Genomic DNA, 25,681 nt, shown 5'->3' with positions numbered 1-25,681 from the left:
CATTTTCCCGGTTCTTATCTGAATGCATTATATGTTTGTAGTTTCTCTGTAGTTTATCTACAAACCTTTTTGTCAAAGCTCAATAGAAATTACACATATATTACATTACATTGTTGCACATTGTGCATCTCTCTATTGTCTGGAGTTTTAACAAAGCTATGTCATGGTATCCACGACAAATGATAGACCCAATAGATACATTTCCTACAACTGAATGAAGACAAAACTGAGATCGTTGTATTTGGTGCTAAAAAAGAAAGGTTTAAAGTAACCCAACACCTTCACTCTCTGTCCCTGAAAACATCAAATAGAGCCAGAAATCTGGGGGTTATTATGGATTCGGATTTACACTTGGAGAGTCACATCAAATCAGTAACAAAATCGGCCTACTACCACCTCAAAAATGTAGCAGGACTTAGAGGGCTCATGTCAGCTCAAGACTTAGAAACACTTGTACTGCCTTTATAACTAGTAGGCTAGACTATTGTAATGGTCTCCTTGCAGGTCTTCCAAAAAAAACTGTCAGGCAGCTCCAGCTTGTTCAGAACGCTGCTGCTTGAGTTCTAACAAAGACCAAAAAATGTGAGCACATTACACCAATTCTTAAATCCTTACATTGGCTCCCAGTATGTCAGAGAATTCATTTCAAAATCCTACTGCTCACATATAAATCACTACATGGTTTAGGGCCAAAGTATATCACTGATATGCTTCCTCTACATAAGCCTTCAAGATCACTAAGATCTTCTGACACCAATCTGTTAGTGATTCCCAGAGTAAATACAAATCATGGGAAAGCATCATTTAGTTACTACGCAACAAACAGCTGGAATAAAACTTCCTGAAGATTTAAGACTTGCCCCAACTCTGACCACGTTTAAAACAAGACTGAAAACTTTTATGTTCAGCTTCGCCTTCTGCTAAACTTTACCTACATTGCACTTTAACCTCTGCCTTTAATTAAACAATTTAAATAAGATTTTAATTTATAATTTTATTTGCTGTTTTTAATTGTCTTTTAATTCCTGCATTTTATTTCACTTTATTGTATGAAATGTTATGATGTGAAGCACTTTGAGTCTGCCTTGTGTATGAAAAGCGCTATACAAAAAAAATTGCCTTGCCTTGCCTAGATTAAATCAAATTAAAATAATTTCTTTACATGTTTTTGCATCCAAACAAACTCAAGTATGATGCATTAATATAACTCACATATTCATGGATCGTTTCTAGTGACTATGAATTGGCTGATGAATTAGAACACACTTGACATTCAACATGAAATTCAACAAGTCACATGAGTCGTCTGTTGGTAAGCGTTTTAAGGGGATTTCTTCACTTATCTCACATTTCAAGTTGACGGAACAGGTTGCTGTAAATGTATTTTATAGCTAAGGGCCCTTCCGAGAGTCCAAGATCAATGTCATCAGGTGTCATCACCTGACAAGAGACATTTCATCTACTGCTGTTTGATTTTCCTATCCTGTTTTAAGCTTATGAGACCTCTGCTCCGGATCGTTGTCTAGACGGAGGACAAGATGCAGAACGTGCGATTTAATCATTCTTTGATCGCTCCCTCCTCTGTGCCGCTGTGACGTCAGCACCAGCGTGTCCCGCCGCCGGGCAGAAGAAGGGCGGTGCTTTTCACCGCGCACTATATCGCGGAGACACTCGAAGCCCTTCGCTCTCTCTCTGCCCGGAGTGTCACGAGCTCGTCCTCGTCCTTCCAAAAAGTGAAAAAAGCAAACCAGGGGAAACATGGCTGGATATCTGAAAGTCCTCAGCTCACTTTCGAGGTCCGCCGCTGCCTTTTCCAGGACCCCCGCGGTGCTCGCGCCGGCTTCAAATTGCCAGACCTCGCAACAAAGAAACTGTGAGTGGAGCGAGAGGGAGATCCGCCGAGGGTCTTCGTCCCAACGGCGCCAACGTGTTAGAAATCAAAGGCGATGTGTTTTAATTATGATGACGATAAACTAATGTGACCGTGACGACAACAGCAACCCGCCGACCGTTGGTTTTCGACACCGGGAGGCTACGCGGCTAACGTTAGCTCGGGCGGTAGTAAGTTGGTAGTAACGGGGTCCTTAGCCGGAGATGCTCAGCGCGCGACCCGGTGGCCATACGCGCTTCACTGGCGGTGGTTTCTCGCCGTGCGGAGTTTACTAAACGTCGAGGGAGAGAGGAAGATAAGGGGCCGAGAAAGAGACTCGAGGAGCCCGGGGGATAAGCCGTCCTTTGTCCCCCGCTCGCAAAGTTTAAGGGACGGTCGTTGACTCGTTCATTCACACAAATGAACGAGGGAGTCAAAAGACACGGTGACCCGCTTATGAAACGAACACAGCCGGTCGAGAAAGACATCTCTAAAATACAAAAAAGAGAGAATGTTGCGTAAACTGGCAGCGGGTGGATAAAAGCAATGTTTCGTTTTTTTTTAGCTGTGCGGACATTTTAATTTTTCGTGGCAGGGGATCCGTCGTACGGTCGTTGTCACTCAAAAGCAGGTCAGGTCAGTCGTCCACAACGCGCTGACATTTGTGTGACACTTGGTTGAACAAACCAAGGTCATTCGCCGCATACGAGGCTCCGCCGCGCAGAGCAATGGCTGCTCCGAGTGTCTCACGCACGAGCGGCTCGTCTTCCCCGTAGCGGAGAGGCGCGCATCGCACCACGTCGGGTCCATCATGGCTGTAAATCCCCTTTACGGCTTGTTACTTCTATGTCGGCTCTAATCGTTGTTACATTTTCTAATCTGTCCCCACCAGATGTTCAACCACAAACCGTTGGTTTTTTGATTTTTTTGGTCAGCGATTTAGAGAAGGACTCGCGGGCTCTGCAGACCCCACATTTCACACATCGAGGATTAGTTTTTTGTTTGTTTTAGAAAACCACCACCAGCGGGTGTTTGCAGAGCAGGGTCAGATGAAGGGCGGGTTGCCCCCCCGCGGTGTGATTGAATCAAGCGGTCATCAGAGCTTTACTCTCAGTGGTGATTGATAGCCGTGTACCACCTCCACACTTAAAGCCCTTAACTTCTACGCATGCGTACAATGGGGGCAACGTCTGTTCATATGCATGCGTGGCAGTGTGATTTAAGAATGACAGTTTGTGCTGCAGTTACTAGTTGTCTTTGCAGACAGCTGTTCACTGGTTGTTGTGGCCTCTACATTTCACAGAGCTCATAAATATGGACAACGTGCTGTTTTTGCAGCGCGCCAGTTAGTCAGTAGTGAGATTCCTAAACCTTTTCACCCGGTTTAGTCTGTTCCGGTTTAAGGGTTAACTCATTGACCATCTTACAAATGTCTGGTTTGCAGCTTGGTTTTACCTGCTTAATGTTTTTTCTTGGAATGGGATTAAAATGAGGGTATTTGAGGCTCGCCTCCTTCTGTTAAATCTTATCCAGAGAAGCTGCAAAGACTTGAGGTTATTGCTGTCCACCGGTCCAGGTTTTGTTAGACATTCTTTGGCCGCTTGCCATATTTGGCAAATAATGTTGAGGACACAATTACGATCTCATCATCCAAACTCCGGGTTGAGCTTTCACGTTAGTTGTAAACACTTTGTTACAGGCTATTTACAGGCTGCTTAATACTTAAAGTTGACACTAAATGCTTGGAGAGACTGTTAGTCTTGGGCTTTTCATCTGATATTTTCTGGTTCCAAATCAATTTCACGCTGTGTTTACTCCATTTTGTTTTGCGGCCGTTGCAGTCAAAAAATCATTCATCAATACTTTGATGATGGGAATGTCACACTTCTGTGGAAAGCTGAAATATCATATTTCTTTAAGCGAGTAGCCGGATATGGGATAGACCATCAGTGCGTTCACAAAATATGTAGACAGTGAGATTTTTGATATATAATTATCAATATTTAGACTGTAATAAGTTTTGAAAAATGACATTACTGTAATCCAAAACACGGGAAAAGACCATATGAAGGACAAAATCTCGATTTTGAAATGTGTTTTCTCATTCTCATTTTATATGAATAAAATATCAATATACTAGCCGGCCTGAGAGACAGCTCTTATCTGCATGGTAAATGGAAGTGAGCTGTGCAGGAATGTTCCACCATTTGATGGTTAGCTGTATTTTTCAACTGGTCTCGTCTAAAGCTAACGGTGGAGAGAGAACCAAATAGTGCCGGCTTATCTTACGCATGTGGGAATGATGTGGCATGCAGCACCCACATGACTATTCATCCCCCCCTCAGCTCATAGCTTGTAATGCAAACACAAGTTACATAACCTACTCAGCTGCCTCCTGCACTCCCCCCTGCAATCCCCTCTCCCCTCCTGCACGGTGATAGCTGAGCTCTGCTGTAGCAGATTTTAGTTGGAGTCGACATTGATGCCGATGAATAACTATCGCTGCAGCCATGATGCACTGCGTCAGAAACTTCACTGTTCCAAAAGCAGATGGAAAATGACAGCGTATATTTTTAAACGACCGAAATCGAGTGCAACTTCTTAGCTCGTTTATTTATGCTTGTTTATTTCGATCAGCTTGCGTTGTGCTTTTGAGTGACTTAATTGTAATACAGCGGTTACAAACGTCTATTCAGTGAGGTTATTTTCAGCGCTTGGTGGTCACTGTGTGCCGAGGTCGGCGACGCTCATGTGTCCTGTCGGGGACATGGGGGGTCTGCGCAGACGCTGTTTTGACAGGTGTTGCCATGGCGTTGTAATCCTAACTCTGGGTTTCGCCCATTCAGATTTGCAATGCTAATTCCTGGGGCACCGATTTGAGCAGGCTAATGGTTTTCTCTGTACTCTTCAGGTAGTAAAACAGGATTTTTAGTTCTCCAGTCCAGTTTCCCTCTGTTTGATGTCAAGCAGTCTTTGACCCTTAAATAGATACACCTTGTTGTTTACATACAAATCTTGACTTTCTTGTACCCGTGTGTGATTGACAGATGCCGACAAGCGCATCAAAGTGGCCCAGCCGGTGGTGGAGATGGACGGAGACGAGATGACCAGGATCATCTGGGAGTTCATCAAAGAGAAGGTGACTAGTTGGCGTCCAGAGGGCAAACATAGTAACAGTGGTGTGAACCTTGTGTGACTGAAAACTGGACTGACCAATGTTTTCTAAACTGAAGTGTACATGCTTTGGTGTCTTTCAGATCATTCTGAACAATGTTGCTGTTGAGCTGAAGTATTATGACCTGGGTCTGCCGTATCGTGACCAGACTGATGACCAGGTTACCATCGACTCCGCGCTAGCCACCTTGAAGTACAACGTGGCAGTTAAATGTGCCACCATCACACCCGACGAGGAACGAGTGACAGGTCCCTAACATGAGTCCAGACGTTATATCGGCTTGGAGCAACATGTCTGCTGATGAACTACAAGAAATTGTACAGAGACGCCAAAGTTATGCAACAAGTGTCATCGTGTCTCTTTAGAGTTCAGCCTGAAGAAGATGTGGAAGAGCCCCAACGGTACCATCAGAAACATCCTGGGTGGCACCGTCTTCCGTGAGCCAATCATCTGCAAGAACATTCCCAAGCTTGTCTCAGGCTGGACGCAGCCCATCACCATCGGCAGACACGCCTTCGGTGATCAGGTGAGTCCATGTAGAAATCCCACAGGAACTTTCAAGTGTGTGGACATTGATCAGCCTAAATGTCCCGCCCTCCACGCGTCCACTATTCACTTATGAATGTTCACTGCAAAGCGCCTCAGAAATGTTTATGCATAGAAATACACAGAAATCAAGGCGCTAGTTCCTGTGCATGCATCACGCAGCATGACGAGTGTCACCACAATATGCCATTTTAAGTCAATCAGACTGATACCTCATCTTTTCCGATCGAATAAACCACAAATGAATAAGCTTGTGTTGGCTGCTGCAATTTTAAACACAACATCTCTATGCAAACTAAAATCGTACTTTATATATACATGCAATTGAATTTTTTCATTTTACAGGCCCAATCCAGATACAGAATCAACATATACATATTGACATTTAATGTTAATAAAATGTACTGTGCTTGCTCTACAGTACAGAGCAACAGACTTTGTTGTGGACCGGCCCGGAAAATTCAAGATGATCTTCTCACCCACCGATGGGAGCGCAGCCAAGGAGTGGGAGGTCTATGACTTCCCTGCTGGTGGCTGTGGGATGGGCATGTACAATACCAACGAGGTACGGGAGTAATTCAAAGATGCCTTATTGACTAATTAATTATAATCTGATGGTTACCCTCTCAATACTGTCTAATCAAACCAGTGGGTCGTTGAAACTCTGCCCCAAGCCAGTCTGTTCCCAGGTCAATCCTAAAATAACGGCGTACAAACAAGTACATTTATTTCAAACGGGCAGAACCTGTGGTTATTTTACCAGATGTGTTCCCAAACAGGAGTTATCAGTGTATTTGATCTGGCCTATTTTTAAACAAAGATTTGGTTTGCTAAGGAATAATTATGGCAGCGAGGCAATTTATGCAAGACAAAAAACATGTTGTCTAAAACTACCATGTTCACCATAATAAGGATCCGGTAATGGTGCAGCTTTTTAATGTGTCTGTAATAGCTTTTCCTGAACAACAAAGGAAATCTACGGCGCAGAGAAATAAGAAATATCAGGCTTTGCCTTCACAGATGCTTGTTGATGGCATCAGTGTTGTTTTTGGTCTTTTCAAGGGGATTTGTTGACAGTAAGGAATGACTAAGATCATTTTCTCATTTATACACAACATTTCTATCTGTATTTCACAAATATCATGACGGACGATTGTTTCCTAAAAGACTCTCTAGATAAAAGAGAACAAATGGTCCTGCATACCCAACTAAGATTTTTGTCAGATTGAGACATTGTGGGTAAAAGCTTCAGTAAATGTGTGTTCTTCTAAATATAATTGAATCACTTCAACGATATCTATATATACAAAATATTATAAACTTGCTTAATTCTTGCCAGCAGTCCCAAACTCTACCTATTTAGGATTGTTATTATTATTCTTTTCTTTCAGTTGAGTTGCGTTAGAAAAAACTGCTGCTACATTCTGCCCCAGGCCTATTTATTATTTATTTTTTTGTTGACACAGAAGTCACTTCAGTGGACTGACCTCTTTTCAACCTGTTTCGCTACAGTTTTGTTTGCCGACAACAGAACAGGTCTGTTTGCTTTAACAACACCAGAGGTCATAGTAGATGACTTTCAACTTGTCAAGGGGAAGGTTGTTAGCTCCTGTACTACTGATAAAATGCTTCAGCAGGGGTGAACTGTTTGTATTCCCCCCCAACAGTCTATCACAGGCTTTGCCCACAGCTGCTTCCAGTACGCTATCGGCAAGAAGTGGCCCCTGTACATGAGCACAAAGAACACCATTCTTAAAGCCTATGATGGCAGATTTAAAGACATCTTCCAGGATATCTTCGAAAAGTGAGTGTCTTCTGTTTTTCTATCTTCACGACGTACAAATATACACATTGAAGAGTTTTTGTTAAATTACTTTTTCGTTGCATAAGAGCAAGAAGTAGCTTGAGTGGAACACGTTGTCTCTACATCCTACAGGCACTACAAGCCCGAGTTTGACAAGCTGAAGATCTGGTATGAGCACAGGCTCATCGATGACATGGTTGCCCAAGTGCTCAAGTCTTCTGGAGCCTTTGTGTGGGCTTGCAAGAACTACGACGGAGATGTTCAGTCCGACATCCTCGCACAAGGTTAGATATCCGGACGCAAAAATAATGGACCGTATTTGCATTTAAGATGCCGGCTAGTTTTGTGATTAGAGCTGCTTTAAGGATTTGTGTTTCCTGCTTTTAGGTTTTGGCTCTCTGGGATTGATGACTTCAGTTCTCGTGTGCCCTGACGGCAAGACTATCGAGGCTGAAGCCGCCCACGGCACCGTGACCAGGCACTATCGCGAGCACCAGAAGGTGACTAAACATCTTATTAAAAATCATTTACACTGAGCGAGGAAATAGAAAATGTGTGAAGGAAAATGATGGTCCACTCAAACCGATTGTAATCGGTGGGGTTATACTGCCATCATGTGGGGGACATTGAGAATGACAGGCGTTCTTAGACGCCTAAACAAAGTATGCTTCACGTTCACGTTTATTCAAAAGAACATTCCACGTCTGGAAAGAATTTAAAAACGGTAACATTATCCCCAATTCTGCTTTCAGGGAAGATCGACCAGCACCAACCCCATTGCCAGTATTTTTGCCTGGACGAGAGGCCTGGAGCATCGTGGCAAACTTGACGGCAACCCAGACCTTATCAAGTTAGATCTGTTGTTTTTGTAGGAAACGTAGAAAACGGATAAATCGTGCATTATCCTAAATATATTTGTTAATCTGCAGGTTCTCCCAGACTCTGGAGAGGGTGTGTGTCGAGACGGTCGAGAGGGGTACGATGACCAAGGATCTTGCAGGCTGCATTCATGGCCTGACAAAGTAAGTTAATTTTATGTAGAAGGAATTGGGGAGAGATGGATCAACAGTTACGTTAAATGTATCACAGCGATAATGATGGTGCACTTATCGCTGTTATTAGATGTTCCTACTTTTTGCTGTCAGTAGTCGGATTTGTGATTCCAATATGTTTGTCTGAACCATAACAAACCTACGAAATGTCTTGGAGGCACTACATGTTACATCAAGGTATAAGGAAGGGTTCCACCCCAAAGGGCCACTAAAACAGTTTTTATCTTTTTTAGCCATAAAACGTGTAATAAAAGCTATTTCTATGTCATGATTCATGCATGTCTGTATCAGCCATATAAGTACATTTTTAAAGATAAAAACACACAAGATACAATTCAATCACACAAAATCAAGTTGCAGCCTAATTTATTTTCTAAAAGGGAACTTTTTTAGCAACATTAAATCTAGTTTGAGGGACTGAGGTCTTTCATTTTTTTATTCAACCTTTACTTGTTGGTTGACTTTTCCTTTCATGTTTTATCCATGAGGAATCGGGACTCGCACATCTGCCCATTACTGCCTGTTATTCTTTTCACTAAGGAAACAAGTCTTAGAAAACTAGAGACAAGCTTAAATCCAGGAGGAGAACTTCGACGTCATACTTTGTTAAAAGCTGCTCATGTCAAGCATCTCGCCTACTCCAACTTAGGGGATAATAATGACCTGGATCTGGAAAATGATGATGCTGGTATCAACAGCCTTAATGATAAGAAGGGGAACTGAATGTATTGCTGCAGTATTCTCTAGTATGGTAAGTACGGTACTGAATGTTCTCATCTGTCTTGTCTTCTCAGTGTCAAGCTGAACGAGCACTACGTCAATACCACAGACTTCCTTGACGCCATCAAGACAAATCTGGATAAAGCCCTCGGCAAGTAAACGACTTAAAGAATATCGTTAGCCAGGAGATGGAAATGTCACTAATCTGTTTTTGTACCTCATTTTTAACTTAAAAGGTCAATAAATCCACTTGCAGTTTGTCTGAAGGAAGAGCAAAGTACTGTAATAGGATTATTATGTAGTTAATGTCTTTCTGACTAGCTGTCCTGGTATTGTAAGGTTTTATTTTTGTAATGTGAAGTACTGTAATAATGAGTCAATACTATTTAAATGCCTTGAGTAGGACTGTCAAACGTATTTGCCAATAAATCTTGCTCGTCCCACTATTTGTATTTTTTTGTTAAACAACGGTCAGCCATTTTAAAGGTAAATAAATGTATTATTTTACAGTCTGGTACACAACATTGTACGTACATTTCTATCCACATTATCTCCACACTAATGTCTAATACAGAAATCCTTTTAAGCTGAAAATGTTTCCCTTTTTGAATTATCACCTAGACAGTGATGGAATAAACACAAAAGCTGAAAAACTCACAAAATTGAGAGTTTTTATTTTAAATGCGCTATATCAACATCGCAAATGGAAACCTTCTTTTGCAGGTTACAACTGGGAAAAGCTAAGCACTGGGAAACTGAATACATGAGCATTTCCAAAATCATTTCCCACAAGGTCCGTGGCCCTGTCACATGTTTGGAGGTTGTCGTTCACTTGAGACCAGTGTACAGCTTGATTGATGACACGCTCTTGCAGACACACTGGGGCACTTAATATTTGTGTCTTGAGGTTTTTTTTGGGACACTTCTTGTTGAGATTTACCCTTTTAAAAAAAAAAACAGATCTGCAATATGATTGCGCTGTTTGGATTTCCTTTGTAAAATGCTGCAGTCTTTGTTTGGTGAAGGCCAGACGGAGGGAGAAGAGTCGGTCCTCTGTGGTAATCTTTAGAGGGGATCTGCAGATGGGTGGGAGGGGAACCTGAATCTAATTTCATGAGGTCTGCGATTGGGGCCCCGAGAAATCTAATGTCCCAGCTCAACACAACAGCAAGGAAAAGAGACCTCCAGTCCCCCGTAGCTGCAGGATATGATCCAATTCTTTGGTAAAGGGGTGCTACCATTAAAAAGGGTATTTTGATTGGCGTCTTAAAACATTCCACAGAAACGATTACATTCATAGACTAGAGATCAATACAGGGTGATGCTTGTTAATGAAATACCCCAAAAGTAGACTCGGTGATACATTCTGTACAATAATATACAATTAAACACAGATCGCTGATCCAATCCAATGGAATGTAACTCATCTCTTGCAGACCTCAAATTGATTTCATCACAGTAAAAATCAATTGATCATTGACCTCTGCAGCTTGATGAGCTTTGCCATGTGAAATGACTTCTTCCGGGCTTCAACCCGTCACATTAGTTTATCCCAGCAGTAAGAGCATTTCAACAGCATCATGTCGTAAAATATGTTGCTTTTCAAATTCGGCTTAGATGATGTTCCTGTTTTTGAGCCAAGGACCACATTTATGTATTTGTGTGGATGTGTTTATTAATTTTACCTAGATGCACACCTTTTAGACGGTCCACTTTTCTCAAATGTAATATATTCAGTACATTTGCTGTGTTGTAAGAGATGAAAAATATGCAATACGGTAAAAAGTATATATTTCCAAATTTCGTAGCATTGCGAGTGATTCCAGTGCATATGAATGTGCAGTTTGCTGGGTTTCTTCACACACTTAAAGAACAACCCAAGCACTATGCTTTTTAAGCAAAGAAAAAAAACAATCCTGTTTTCATTGGTTTACACTTATATTCAATCTGGGATCATTTCAATAATTCATGCAGTACTGAAGTGCCCTGTGCTCTTTCCATAGGTGCTGTAATACTCCATTTGAGATAGTTTAGCAATGTCCGGGGTGTTGTTGTTGTTAGCTCGGTTTTCTCGCTCACTGAATTCAAAGCTCTCCTCTTCGTAGTCCTCCTGGCCCTCTGTGTCTTTGGGGGGTTCTGACGAAGAAAAAGAAAAAGAAATACACAAAAAATCATTCCCCTCTGTCCTCGACAACTCGCTCACACACATAGCGCCTCCTCCCATGCCTCCGTATCAGCCTCTACTGACAGAGACAAGCGTGTCTAATCCAGGCACTGCTATATTTACTAATCACACATGGAGGGACTGACGGAGAAACATCAGAACACTCGGCCACTCCATTTCAGTACATGCCAAGTCAAAGTGCATTAGGAGCAGACTGAAACTGACAATAAAGCGACATGAAGCCCCCACCGAGAAAGTCCCGCCAGGAAATTTGCCACACATAATTCGTCCTCAAGTATCAAGGAGTTCCATCTAGTTCAAAGTAGCGGGTGTAATTCACTGAGGAGCGACGGAGGCGCTCACCGTGTCCGTCTATCGAGGTGTCCATGATGCCGTGCTTGACCTTCATGTGTCGGCTGAGGTTGCCCTTCAGGTTGAACTTGCTGGTGCAGTACGGGCACTTGAAGGGCTTGCTGCCGGCATGGAGATGCATGTGGCCGAGGAGGTTATACATTCTGTTAAATGACTTTCCGCACACCTGGGAGACCCAAAAAATAAAAAATAAAGTCAGCGCAACCTTCCCGGGCTCAAGCGCAGCGGGGACCCGGTGATCCTCGAGGCACCGCTTCACTCACCTTGCATTTGAAAGGCTTGACGGGCAGATGGACAATCATGTGCGTTTTGAGCGTCTGCTTCTGCACAAACGTCTTGAAACAGACGTGGCACTGGAACGGCCTCATGCTGGCATGGATCAACATGTGTCTCTTAAGGTTGGCAGACAGCGTGAACTCTCTGGCACACACGTCACACTTGAATTCTTTCATGCCCTGTAGAAACAAAGAGTGTTAATTCATTTGGCTTAATGTGCGATTTAGAGGAACACAATTAATGAGTTGAGAAAACAAATAAGGGGCATTTTTGCATTCTGGCTTTTGATCCAGCACTTGGAGATTACATTAGTCTGCCACTTAAGTGTTGAAAGACTGAGTGGAAAAAGACAAACAATGGGGGGATTCAACATTTATTTGACTTTAATTTTAATACTTAACAAAAGCAAATGCCATGAATGGGAAAAATTTTTCCTATAGAATAAAACCGATTATATAATGAAACGGAGAGAAAGACCGGGGTGATTCATCAGACACAAAGGGAAGTAGCTCTGCGAATGACACACAAAACACATGCAAGTGGGGGGTTGAGCCAAACAAAAAAACTCAAGGCCTTTGAAGGCTGTGTTTACAAAGCAACTGGTTTTGGAGGAAAAGCTGTGGTGCTCGTGTGGAACGTATAACCTCCCATTTTCCTCCCGAGGATTCATTTGTGAGAAAAAATATTCCCCTCAATCACTCATGTGTCAACATCCTGATAATGGCATTTTAAATAATGAGCTGGGCTGGATCGGTACCTTAAGGGCGAGGGTGTGTGCTGCCGGTACCTTGTGGGTGAGGGCGTGCTGTCGGAGGTGGTGGATCTGGACGAACTCCATGCTGCACTCGGGGCAGACGTAAGGCCGCACGTTCTGATGCTTCATCAAGTGGTTTTGCAGCTGGCTCCGGTAGGCAAAGGACTTGTTGCACTCCGTGCACTGGTAAGTGGTCGGGCCCTGGTGGCTGGCCAGGTGGCGCTTCAGGTGCGCGTAGGTCGGGAACTCCAGGCCGCACTGCGTGCAGACGTGGCACTGGCCGCTCTCGTGTTTGTTCTCGTGGGTCCTCAGCTCGCTGGGGTAGGCGAAGCCGCGTCCGCAGAAGCAGCAACTGTATGGCTTGACGTCCGAGTGCTGCAGCATGTGCCTCTTCAGGTGGCTGGTCTGCGTGAAGGCCTTTTCGCAAACCGTACACTTGTGAGGTCTGGTTCCCTGGTGGGTGAGCAGGTGGGTTTGGAGGTGGCTCGGCTGCTTGAAGAGCTTTCCGCAGTGCAGACATTCGTGGGGCTTAATTCCGTTGTGGCCCAGGATGTGAGTGACGAGGTTGTATTTGGACGTGTAGGACTTTTCACACATGCGGCACTTCCAGCGTTTCAGACCCTCCCCCACATCGACGCAGTAGGACTCGTCGATCTGCACGTTGATGTCCAGCCGGTCGATCTGCATTCGCCGGGCGAGACCCTCCGGGTCCGACCACACCATGGCCTGGCCGTTCTCCTCATACTCCCCTGGCAGGGCCATGTCGGTGGACTGGTAGGGCCCCTCGTTGGACTCATAAAAGCGGCTCTCCAGAGGACTGCCAACGTCCCCGCCGGTCTTGAGGTTTAGCGCCTCTTCCAATTCCTCCTCTCCCACGACTATGTTTTCCCCTTTCTTCTGTCCTTCTTTGCCAGTGTAGTCTTCTCCCTCCTCTCCTGGCTGTCCGTCTGCCGGCGGCCCCGGTGTCTCTCTCACACACGAGAGACAGTCTCCGCAGGCTCGCTCCTCTTTCAGAGACCCCACTTGGGGGACGGGATCCGCAGACTTGGGACTCCGCCTGGTGTTCGTGTGAATGCAGGAAGAAGGGGTATCAGACTCGAGCCGTTCACCTTTAACCTGAGCCTGTGGACTTGCTACTCTGTGTGCGTGACCCTTCGTGCTTCTGGGCCTCTTGGTCCTCCCACGGGGGCCGGGCCTCCTTCTCTCGCTGCAGTGGGGCTGAGGCTCCGTCTCGCCAGCAGGCTCAGCCAGGTAGTCCCCGTTGGCCCCAATTAGCTGATCTGCGTACTCATACTCCATTGATTCAGGTGGAGGAGGCGCACACTCCCTGGGCTCCCCAGTGTAAAAGCCATTAGGAGCAATGGTGGCCCCAAAGATTTCATTCTGGGAGATGAGGCCCAGAACGGCGGCCTGAGCCAGAGACAGCACCACCACGGGCTCCGTCTGCGTGCCCACGTCCATGTGGCCCTCGGTCATCTTGGGGTACGTCCGCACCAAACGGCTGCCCTGCTCCTTCTGCAAGAAATATGACAGGGAAAAAGAATTTTGAAGAGAAAACACTTCTCCGCGGGTCTTTCGGACTCTGTTCTTACGAAGCCGGCCTTACACAATGTTTCCTCACACAACCCTAATTTCCCTATCGTAGCTTCACAATATTGTTAACCTTATGTAAAAAGATTTCACTTTCAAGAATCTACGCTGCAAGCAGAAGAAACACGATCTTCCTCTCCTTGAACTCCAATGCAGTATTAAGACAGTGCTTTTCATGCTGCTACATTCATACTGTTCCTTGCTTCTTTGCTCACACACAACATTTGATCGGGGCGGGTGGGAGACGGAGGGGGGCGATATGGGCGATCTGAGTTAGCACCCCTTTTCCTTCCTTGATGGGCTTTGGAATAATAAAGAACACAACAAGGGATGCAGGTCCAGCCAGGAAGTAGACTTCCGAGGACTGTCCACAGCGTTCTTGCGGGGTCCCGGGGCGGCCTGGCTGACCATTACATTACATTACATTACATGTCATTTAGCGGACGCTTTTATCCAAAGCGACGTACAATAATTGCATTCAACCATAGGGTACAAACTCAGGAGAACAAGAAACAAGAAAGTGCAATTTCCTCAAATAAGCCAATTTACAATTTGCTGTAGATGAGTGACGTTACAAGTACAATTTAAGTGCTACAATTTGTTAGTCTTTAGTCGAGGTAGAGTCTGAAGAGGTGTGTCTTTAGTTTGCGGCGGAAGATGTGAAGGCTCTCTGCGGTCCTGATGTCTTCAGAGAGCTCGTTCCACCATTTCGGCGCAAGGACAGCAAAGAGTGGAGATCTAGTCGAGTGTTTTGCTCTCAGTGAGGGAGGGACGAGTAGTTTTGCAGATGCAGAGCGGAGAGTTCGGGTTGGGATGTAGGGTTTGACCATGTCCTGGATGTAAGCTGGACCCGATCCATTCACAGCACGGTACGTGAGCACCAATGTTTAGAACTGGATGCGGGCAGCCACCGGTACCAGTGAAGAGAGCGGAGGAGTGGAGGAGTGTGGGAGAATTTCGGAAGGTTGAAGACCAGTCGAGCTGCTGCATTCTGAATGAGCTGCAGAGGTCGAATGGCGGTGGCAGGGAGACCAGCCAGGAGGGAGTTGCAGTAGTCCAGGCGGGAGATGACAAGAGCCTGAATCAGTACCTGCGCTGCCTTCTGAGTGAGAAGGGGACGTATTCTCCTGATGTTGTAGAGCGTGTATCTACAGGATCGCGTTGTCGCGGTGATGTTGGGAGTCAGGGAGAGTTGGCTGTCGAGTGTGACGCCGAGGTTCTTAGCGGTCAAAGTGGGCGTTAGTACGGAGTTTTCAAAGATGACCAGAGTCGGACTCATCTCTGGTGCTCTGCGTCCTACTCGTTCACTTGCCTTACAGCCAACTTCACCGGGCTTCCTTAACAAGATGATATACGCCAGCAGGCCGTCTCATATCCATAACGGACATTCGATAGACACACCAATACGATATAAGACTCGCCAGCAGAACCGTGCGGTTTGGGAAGTGTTTCGGAGCCACACGTGTTCACCGCGACGCCTGTAAAAGCGGATCAGTGAAGCTGTGACAAATAAATTGTCTGTGTACAAACAAACTGGCTGTCCACGGTCAAGAAGAGGCAAAAGGTTTGAGGTTATTTCTCAGCATGAGTCGCAGTGGTGGCAGAACGTATAGAGAGACGCTCTCTGACCCCGACTTTCACTCAAAAGCAAGAGCTGCTTCTTCTCTTCACACAGTACTGAGAGAAAAGACTGGATAGAGAAAGAAAGGGGAGATAGAGCCAGAATAAAGGTGTGTGTGTGTGTGTGTGTGTGTGTGTGTGTGTGTGTGTGTGTGTGTGTGTGTGTGTGTGTGTGTGTGTGTGTGTGTGTTGGGAGAGGGTAGTAGACCTGGATGCCCTGATAACCACGTCATTTATAATTACTGCTTTTAAAGTAGTCAGACAGAGACTGACTGTGTGTTTGTGAGAAAGAAAAAGGAAAGAGACTGGATGTGTATTTGAAAGCATGTGTGTGTGTGTGTGTGTGAGAATAAAGAGAAGGAAGGACGTATGGAGGGACGGAGAAAGAGCTGTGAGCGGGGGAGGAGTGGAGGGAGGGAGACAGAGAGAGAGAAATGAGATGGAGGGGCTGAAAGATAAAGAAAGAGGGGAGGGAAGGGGAAGGAGAGATTGAGTGAGCATGTGAGAGGAGGGAAGAGAGAAAGGAAAAAGAGGGAGGGGGTGTGCGATGAGGGGGGAGGGGGGATGGGGGGGAGTATGGAATGCCGTTTTAGTCAAAATTAAATAAATGAGTAAATACATAAATACATGAAATATGCATTTGAAATACATCATGAAATAAATAAATGAGGCAATAAATACATAAATATTAAATACATTTAATTTTTTCATGGTACTTTTATTTCATAATGCCACTTTTCATTTCCAGAGTCTTTTATTTCATAATGCCGTTTTACATTTCCAGAGTCTTTTATTTCATAATGCCGTTTTACATTTCCAGAGTCTTTTATTTCATAATGCCACTTTTCATTTCCAGAGTCTTTTATTTCATAATGCCGTTTTACATTTCCAGAGTCTTTTATTTCATAATGCCACTTTTCATTTCCAGAGACTTATTTCATAATGCCACTTTTCATTTCCAGAGACTTATTTCATAATGCCGTTTTACATTTCACGTTCTTATATGCAAATCAGGGGGCGTGGCTACATCTAACATTCAGAACAGACAACAGAGGATATTCCTGGATATTCCTGGATATTGGATTTCTCGGGTTGATAGACCGGACAACACAAAGCTAGCCAACTTGTCGCCAGGAATACCCAGAGGCGGGCGTCCAGCACGTGTGCTTGTAGTACCAGCGCTAATGTTGACTTCATCAACTTGGACCTCTTCCACACGCACGCGGTGCTCAATCAGTCTTAAACAATTTAAAACTTCGTTGTCTATGTATACATCTTGAAGAGCACTTATCCGCCCTAGTATTTCCAAAAAACCCTCAATATGTGTCAAAATCGTATCTGCAGAAAACCCATGTTGATCGATTTGATCTGCTAATGCTAGCATGCTACCTCGGAGCCCACCGATGTCTTTCATTATCTCAACACTCACGTCCCTTAGCCAGCCTTCTTTTGCACACGGCTCTGTTTTCTGTTCTGAATGTTAGATGTTGCCACGATTTGCATATAAGAACGTGAAATGTAAAACGGCATTATGAAATAAAAGACTCTGAAAATGAAAAGTGGCATTATGAAATAAAAGACTCTGGAAATGAAAAGTGGCATTATGAAATAAAAGACTCTGGAAATGAAAAGTGGCATTATGAAATAAAAGACTCTGAAAATGAAAAGTGGCATTATGAAATAATAGACTCTGGAAATGAAAAGTGGCATTATGAAATAAAAGACTCTGGAAATGAAAAGTGGCATTATGAAATAAAAGACTCTGGAAATTAAAAGTGGCATTATGAAATAAAAGACTCTGCAAATGTAAAGTGGCATTATTAAATAAAGGTACCATGAAATGAAAAGTGGCATTATGAAATAAAAGTACCATGAAATACTTAAATGTATTTAATATTTATGTATTTATTGCCTCATTTATTTATTTCATGATGTGTTTCAAATGCATATACACGTACCACCACGGGCTCCGTCTGCGTGCCCACGTCCATGTGGCCCTCGGTCATCTTGGGGTACGTCCGCACCAAACGGCTGCCCTGCTCCTTCTGCAAGAAATATGACAGGGAAAAAGAATTTTGAAGAGAAAACACTTCTCCGCGGGTCTTTCGGACTCTGTTCTTACGAAGCCGGCCTTACACAATGTTTCCTCACACAACCCTAATTTCCCTATCGTAGCTTCACAATATTGTTAACCTTATGTAAAAAGATTTCACTTTCAAGAATCTACGCTGCAAGCAGAAGAAACACGATCTTCCTCTCCTTGAACTCCAATGCAGTATTAAGACAGTGCTTTTCATGCTGCTACATTCATACTGTTCCTTGCTTCTTTGCTCACACACAACATTTGATCGGGGCGGGTGGGAGACGGAGGGGGGCGATATGGGCGATCTGAGTTAGCACCCCTTTTCCTTCCTTGATGGGCTTTGGAATAATAAAGAACACAACAAGGGATGCAGGTCCAGCCAGGAAGTAGACTTCCGAGGACTGTCCACAGCGTTCTTGCGGGGTCCCGGGGCGGCCTGGCTGACCATTACATTACATTACATTACATGTCATTTAGCGGACGCTTTTATCCAAAGCGACGTACAATAATTGCATTCAACCATAGGGTACAAACTCAGGAGAACAAGAAACAAGAAAGTGCAATTTCCTCAAATAAGCCAATTTACAATTTGCTGTAGATGAGTGACGTTACAAGTACAATTTAAGTGCTACAATTTGTTAGTCTTTAGTCGAGGTAGAGTCTGAAGAGGTGTGTCTTTAGTTTGCGGCGGAAGATGTGAAGGCTCTCTGCGGTCCTGATGTCTTCAGAGAGCTCGTTCCACCATTTCGGCGCAAGGACAGCAAAGAGTGGAGATCTAGTCGAGTGTTTTGCTCTCAGTGAGGGAGGGACGAGTAGTTTTGCAGATGCAGAGCGGAGAGTTCGGGTTGGGATGTAGGGTTTGACCATGTCCTGGATGTAAGCTGGACCCGATCCATTCACAGCACGGTACGTGAGCACCAATGTTTAGAACTGGATGCGGGCAGCCACCGGTACCAGTGAAGAGAGCGGAGGAGTGGAGGAGTGTGGGAGAATTTCGGAAGGTTGAAGACCAGTCGAGCTGCTGCATTCTGAATGAGCTGCAGAGGTCGAATGGCGGTGGCAGGGAGACCAGCCAGGAGGGAGTTGCAGTAGTCCAGGCGGGAGATGACAAGAGCCTGAATCAGTACCTGCGCTGCCTTCTGAGTGAGAAGGGGACGTATTCTCCTGATGTTGTAGAGCGTGTATCTACAGGATCGCGTTGTCGCGGTGATGTTGGGAGTCAGGGAGAGTTGGCTGTCGAGTGTGACGCCGAGGTTCTTAGCGGTCAAAGTGGGCGTTAGTACGGAGTTTTCAAAGATGACCAGAGTCGGACTCATCTCTGGTGCTCTGCGTCCTACTCGTTCACTTGCCTTACAGCCAACTTCACCGGGCTTCCTTAACAAGATGATATACGCCAGCAGGCCGTCTCATATCCATAACGGACATTCGATAGACACACCAATACGATATAAGACTCGCCAGCAGAACCGTGCGGTTTGGGAAGTGTTTCGGAGCCACACGTGTTCACCGCGACGCCTGTAAAAGCGGATCAGTGAAGCTGTGACAAATAAATTGTCTGTGTACAAACAAACTGGCTGTCCACGGTCAAGAAGAGGCAAAAGGTTTGAGGTTATTTCTCAGCATGAGTCGCAGTGGTGGCAGAACGTATAGAGAGACGCTCTCTGACCCCGACTTTCACTCAAAAGCAAGAGCTGCTTCTTCTCTTCACACAGTACTGAGAGAAAAGACTGGATAGAGAAAGAAAGGGGAGATAGAGCCAGAATAAAGGTGTGTGTGTGTGTGTGTGTGTGTGTGTGTGTGTGTGTGTGTGTGTGTGTGTGTGTGTGTGTGTGTGTGTGTGTGTGTGTGTTGGGAGAGGGTAGTAGACCTGGATGCCCTGATAACCACGTCATTTATAATTACTGCTTTTAAAGTAGTCAGACAGAGACTGACTGTGTGTTTGTGAGAAAGAAAAAGGAAAGAGACTGGATGTGTATTTGAAAGCATGTGTGTGTGTGTGTGTGTGAGAATAAAGAGAAGGAAGGACGTATGGAGGGACGGAGAAAGAGCTGTGAGCGGGGGAGGAGTGGAGGGAGGGAGACAGAGAGAGAGAAATGAGATGGAGGGGCTGAAAGATAAAGAAAGAGGGGAGGGAAGGGGAAGGAGAGATTGAGTGAGCATGTGAGAGGAGGGAAGAGAGAAAGGAAAAAGAGGGAGGGGGTGTGCGATGAGGGGGGAGGGGGGATGGGGGGGAGTATGGAATGCCGTTTTAGTCAAAATTAAATAAATGAGTAAATACATAAATACATGAAATATGCATTTGAAATACATCATGAAATAAATAAATGAGGCAATAAATACATAAATATTAAATACATTTAATTTTTTCATGGTACTTTTATTTCATAATGCCACTTTTCATTTCCAGAGTCTTTTATTTCATAATGCCGTTTTACATTTCCAGAGTCTTTTATTTCATAATGCCGTTTTACATTTCCAGAGTCTTTTATTTCATAATGCCACTTTTCATTTCCAGAGTCTTTTATTTCATAATGCCGTTTTACATTTCCAGAGTCTTTTATTTCATAATGCCACTTTTCATTTCCAGAGACTTATTTCATAATGCCACTTTTCATTTCCAGAGACTTATTTCATAATGCCGTTTTACATTTCACGTTCTTATATGCAAATCAGGGGGCGTGGCTACATCTAACATTCAGAACAGACAACAGAGGATATTCCTGGATATTCCTGGATATTGGATTTCTCGGGTTGATAGACCGGACAACACAAAGCTAGCCAACTTGTCGCCAGGAATACCCAGAGGCGGGCGTCCAGCACGTGTGCTTGTAGTACCAGCGCTAATGTTGACTTCATCAACTTGGACCTCTTCCACACGCACGCGGTGCTCAATCAGTCTTAAACAATTTAAAACTTCGTTGTCTATGTATACATCTTGAAGAGCACTTATCCGCCCTAGTATTTCCAAAAAACCCTCAATATGTGTCAAAATCGTATCTGCAGAAAACCCATGTTGATCGATTTGATCTGCTAATGCTAGCATGCTACCTCGGAGCCCACCGATGTCTTTCATTATCTCAACACTCACGTCCCTTAGCCAGCCTTCTTTTGCACACGGCTCTGTTGTCTGTTCTGAATGTTAGATGTTGCCACGATTTGCATATAAGAACGTGAAATGTAAAACGGCATTATGAAATAAAAGACTCTGAAAATGAAAAGTGGCATTATGAAATAAAAGACTCTGGAAATGAAAAGTGGCATTATGAAATAAAAGACTCTGGAAATGAAAAGTGGCATTATGAAATAAAAGACTCTGAAAATGAAAAGTGGCATTATGAAATAATAGACTCTGGAAATTAAAAGTGGCATTATGAAATAAAAGACTCTGGAAATGAAAAGTGGCATTATGAAATAAAAGACTCTGGAAATTAAAAGTGGCATTATGAAATAAAAGACTCTGCAAATGTAAAGTGGCATTATTAAATAAAGGTACCATGAAATGAAAAGTGGCATTATGAAATAAAAGTACCATGAAATACTTAAATGTATTTAATATTTATGTATTTATTGCCTCATTTATTTATTTCATGATGTGTTTCAAATGCATATACACGTATTTATGTATTTATTTAATTTTGACTAAAACGGCATTCCATGGGAGAGAGACAGAAAGACAGTGCGTGAGTGTGAGAGAGAGAGAAAGAGAGAGAGAGAGAGAGAGGGGAAGGAGGTGGGGGAGGGAAGGAGGGGTGAGGTGGAGAAAGAAGAAAAAGGCTGACAAAATGAAAGAGAAAAAGACAAATGATAAGCGGAAAGAGAAGGTGGGCTAGTAATTGCCAGACTACGTCCTTTCACATTTAAAGTTGTGTCTGAGAGACACCTAAGGACAAACAATCAGCGCGGAAAAAAACGTGCGCCGGAGGTAGAAACACAACTCCTGTCTCTTTTTTATGAAAAGACGCTCCCACTGCGGCACTCACGTGAATGTACAAACAAGAGTGTAAATACCTCACTAAGTAACCGGCGAACAGCAACGCCCCCCCCCCCCCCCCCCCCCCCCCCAGCAAAACACATCTTCCTCCATCTGGAGGCTACCAACTCACCACATTGGTCCTGGAGTGATGTTTTAGGTGTTTCAGTGATCTCATCCTTCAGGAGAAATGAGTGGAGTAAAAAAATTCACCTCCTATTTATATCTGTGGAGAGTGGGGCGGTCCCACGGCTCATCCTCCTCCTACTGTTGCTGTTATCAGAACTGACTGTGCCTTGCCCCCCCTCCTCCTCCTCCCCCCCCTCGTCCCCCCCTCCCCTCTCAGTGAACACACACACACACACACACACACACACACACACACACACACACACACACACACACACACACACACACACACACACACACACACACACACACACACACACACACACACACTCTCCCTTTCTCACCACATACAATACAGCATGACCCTTCAACACACATTTCTCCTGAAGGCACACAGAGACAGAAGCTTTATCTTTCCTTGATCACACTTAATACTTTGCATTTCCTCATTTTACGAGCGTGAGCTGAAATGCACAAACAGTTTTTACATTGAATCGGTAGTTTCTCTCACACAGATATATGTGAATTGGCGCAAGCATAAACATGTGTATGAATGCAGGCACACACTGAATCATGTACACACTTTCACAACACGCACAAACACTCAGAGGGAGAGAGGGGGAGGGAGGGAGAGAGAGGGAGGGAGGGAGGGAGAGGGTGGAGGTGCGTCTGTCAGCAATAAAACAGTCAGACAGATAATGTCAATGCGATACTCAATTTCCAACTTTCCAGAGAGCGTGTAGTTTGCGACCATTATTTCTGGAATCAAACTAATTAACTATTGAGACAGCTTGAAGTATACTGAGAAATCCAGAAGGAAAACACGAGTGACAACAGCAAAAAAGGAGAAAGAAAGGAGAGAAAAGCTGTTGAGAGAGAGGGAGGGAGACAGATGTGGGGGAGAAAGAATAAGGAAGAAAGAAGCCAAGGGAGGGGGAGTGAAGCTGAGTGGAGGAAGACGAGGAGGTGGAGGGGGGGGGAGACAGACAGAAAAAGGGAGAGAGGAAAGAGAGCTGGGGGTGGGGGAGGGAAGAAGAGAATGCAGCAAAAAGGAGGAAGAAGGAAAGGGGGACATGGGGGAGGGAGGGGGTGGAGAGGGAGGGCGGCCGAGGCATAAGAAAGGATGTGGCAAAAGAAAGAGAAAGAATAAAAGAGAGAGAAAGGAAAGAGGGGGGGTTGAGGGTGGGGAAGGGAAGAGAGATAGAAGGTTGAAAGAAAACGCAGTGAAAGGAAGGAGGGAGAGAGAAAAAGAGAGAAGGAAAAAAAGGGGGGATGGTGGTGTGAAAATAAAAAAGAAGAGTCCATCAGCAAGAGAAAAGAGAAAGGGAAGGAGGGGTGGGAGTGCAGAGGGGGTGGTGGGGGGGTCAGAATGAAGAAGAGGAGGCGGGAGGGGGACGGGGAGTGGGGTGGAGAGCAAAGGGAACGGAGAGAGGAAAGGAGATAGAGAGACGAACAGAGTGAGGAAAAGGAAAAACAGCAATGGAAGACATTAACTATTGAACTTGTCGTGTGGAGAAACAGTGCGGCAGAGGAACCTGCAGGCAAAGTGCAGGTTGTGCGTCTCGAGTGGTCGTCTGTGAAGATGATCCTGGTAATTAGGCGGGTATTCCATTAAACCATCAAACCACGGCTTACACCTCACCCGTTCTGACTGGGAAATGTGTAGGGAGAAGAAGAAGAAAAAACACAACAGGGAAAAAAAGTGGATTTGAGAAATGAGTGTTTAGGTGCAGGAGAGAGACAAACACTGCGTGGAAACGTGCCAATCGTGACTGTACGGCAGAGCACTGTGCATAAACATTTCCTACTAAATAACAGGAAAGGGCAAACCTTGAAAACCTTGATCAATCATCAGCGGCTGGGAGTGCTGCGGGAATGAAAAAGATAGAGAGAAAGGGGAGCGTAGGGGGAGGAGGGAGAGATAGGGAATGAGAGTGAGTGCGAGGGAGGCAGGGGAAGGGAGGGTGGAGAGGGAGAGAGAGAAAGATTGAGTGAGGGTGTGAGTGAGGGGGAGACATAGCAGGAAGTCGAGGGAGAGAATGGGAGAGAAAATAGAAAGAGAGCAAGGGGAAGAAACAAAGAGATAAGAGGCTGAAAGACAAAGAAACCACATGGAAGAAACAACAAGGGACACGTACATAAAACAACACAGAACGAGCCCGATGGGGGAAAAGAAAGACACACAGACAACAAAAGTTTGGGGGAGAAACAAACTGGCTCCTTTCCAGGCCCGGATCTTCATAACAGCACAAAAGAAAACTGCCCGCTTGTCCATTACTTTGGGTACATTTGTGTGTGTCTGTGTGTGTGTGTGTGTGTGTGTGTGTGTGTGAAGGGTTTCAGCATGCTGGGAAGGGTGCATAATAAGTATAAACTTTTCTGGTCTTAGATTTTGCAGGTTCCTGTGAGCGAACGAGGGACGAGCGTAAGGGAAGTAAACCATTGCCCCGCTCTCAAGTGCACTAACCCTCAACTGGGATTTCAAATGTGTGTTTGTGCGTGGTTGCCTGTGCTCGGGTCGTCTGATGTCTGAGATCAGGGACGAGCACGCACACACACACACACACACACACACACACACACACACACACACACACACACACACACACACACACACGCCATTGAAAGCAACACACTTTCCGTTCTCCAGAGCCCTGAAAGCAGCACACTTCTGACTCGGGTGTCTGTAGGACTTACTGTGTTTCTACCAGCGACATCTCGTCTGTTTCCCCAAACCCTCGGCCCGGTGCGCTGTGTTGTTTGTCTACAGGAGGACAACCATGCCGTCCATGCCGTCCAGTGTCACATCCTCTTTGTGATGTGGGTCAAAGTTATAACTTTCTTTTTTTTCAGCCAGAGGAAGAGAGCATCAGCTGTCGGTTTTCCTTTGACAGGCTGCACACTGCCCGAGTTCACCCTTAATGTGTGTGTGAGCCGTGCAAGGTGACGGCCCTAATTCAACATCTTCTCACTGCCTCGTGTGCTGGGAGCTGTGCAGGTTTGTCTATAAGACAGCTCCATCTCCTGCGTTCAGGTAAGCATTTTTCTGATTTCATCAGAAGCAGAGAAGGATAAGGGAGGAAACGGTTTGCTGCGTGTTTTGAACACCATTATTGGACTGATGTTGATGTTACAGCTGACCATCCCTCTCAGACCTGTTTCAGGCAGCAAGCCCACACACCTTCTGTTATTTCCAGTGCTGGATCAGCCTCATCGCTGCATGGCATGCTGATATAATAGCAAGTCTCAAGCATGATTAGCTGCTGTAATTAAGCTTTCACAACAAAAAAAAAAGAAGCACAGGGGCTTTTTCATGAGCACAGAGCAGACAATCAGGCAGCTTGAATTTAAGCAATGCAGATGGAATATTGCAAAACTGTATGAAAACAGCCACACCCAAGTCGCACGCCTCCGGCTTCTTCCACTAAGGTCAGTAAAAGAGAATGGACACAAAAAAAATACAGCTTCAGTCTTTTTTGGGCATCGCCTCACCCAACTTTATATGCGAGGCATACGTGATTAGACAAGGTGGACTACAGGTGATTCACTTGCAACT

The 25,681-nt window shown here is 44.8% G+C and overlaps 2 protein-coding genes across 3 annotated transcripts; one reads left to right on the top strand and one right to left on the bottom strand.

Annotated features, from left to right (window-relative positions):
• Window positions 1–1,419: 1,419 nt before the first annotated feature.
• LOC120812579 (isocitrate dehydrogenase [NADP], mitochondrial) lies at window positions 1,420–9,829 on the top strand. Its single transcript, XM_040168690.2, has 11 exons — window positions 1,420–1,873; window positions 4,918–5,009; window positions 5,128–5,293; window positions 5,411–5,571; window positions 6,013–6,156; window positions 7,259–7,395; window positions 7,528–7,679; window positions 7,783–7,895; window positions 8,148–8,245; window positions 8,325–8,417; window positions 9,242–9,829. Exons 1-11 carry the CDS (start codon window positions 1,759–1,761, stop codon window positions 9,324–9,326), a joined length of 1,356 nt encoding a protein of 451 aa, XP_040024624.1. The 5' UTR covers window positions 1,420–1,758; the 3' UTR covers window positions 9,327–9,829.
• Window positions 9,825–24,945, bottom strand: LOC120812578 (uncharacterized). 2 transcript variants are annotated; one of them, XM_078097920.1, is made up of 6 exons: window positions 24,823–24,945; window positions 17,902–17,988; window positions 12,767–14,248; window positions 11,967–12,158; window positions 11,695–11,869; window positions 9,825–11,303 (listed from the first exon to the last, which is right to left on the bottom strand). In XM_078097920.1, exons 2-6 carry the CDS (start codon window positions 17,947–17,949, stop codon window positions 11,134–11,136), a joined length of 2,067 nt encoding a protein of 688 aa, XP_077954046.1. In that variant the 5' UTR covers window positions 17,950–17,988; window positions 24,823–24,945; the 3' UTR covers window positions 9,825–11,133. The 2 variants fall into 2 exon arrangements, with proteins under 2 accessions (XP_077954046.1, XP_077954045.1); XM_078097919.1 differs by lacking the exon at window positions 24,823–24,945 and adding an exon at window positions 22,130–22,203.
• Window positions 24,946–25,681: the final 736 nt, after the last annotated feature.

The sequence above is a fragment of the Gasterosteus aculeatus genome, chromosome Y (genome assembly GCF_964276395.1).
Source record: "Gasterosteus aculeatus chromosome Y, fGasAcu3.hap1.1, whole genome shotgun sequence".
Lineage (NCBI taxonomy): Eukaryota > Metazoa > Chordata > Actinopteri > Perciformes > Gasterosteidae > Gasterosteus > Gasterosteus aculeatus.
Note: the sequence above shows the minus strand (reverse complement) of the source record. Positions and strands in the feature narration are given on the sequence as shown.

Coding starts and splice junctions, on each gene's coding strand:
- LOC120812579 (XM_040168690.2), top strand. CDS start 1,759: ATGGCTGGATATCTGAAAGTCCTCAGCTCACTTTCGAGGTCCGCCGCT. Junction 5,294..5,410: donor CGACGAGGAACGAGTGACAG/GTCCCTAACATG, acceptor GTGTCTCTTTAG/AGTTCAGCCTGAAGAAGATG. Junction 6,157..7,258: donor GCATGTACAATACCAACGAG/GTACGGGAGTAA, acceptor CCCCCCCAACAG/TCTATCACAGGCTTTGCCCA.
- LOC120812578 (XM_078097919.1), bottom strand. CDS start 22,174: ATGAGATCACTGAAACACCTAAAACATCACTCCAGGACCAATGTG. Junction 14,249..17,901: donor CGCAGACGGAGCCCGTGGTG/GTACGTGTATAT, acceptor TATTTCTTGCAG/AAGGAGCAGGGCAGCCGTTT. Junction 12,159..12,766: donor AGCACGCCCTCACCCACAAG/GTACCGGCAGCA, acceptor TTGTTTCTACAG/GGCATGAAAGAATTCAAGTG.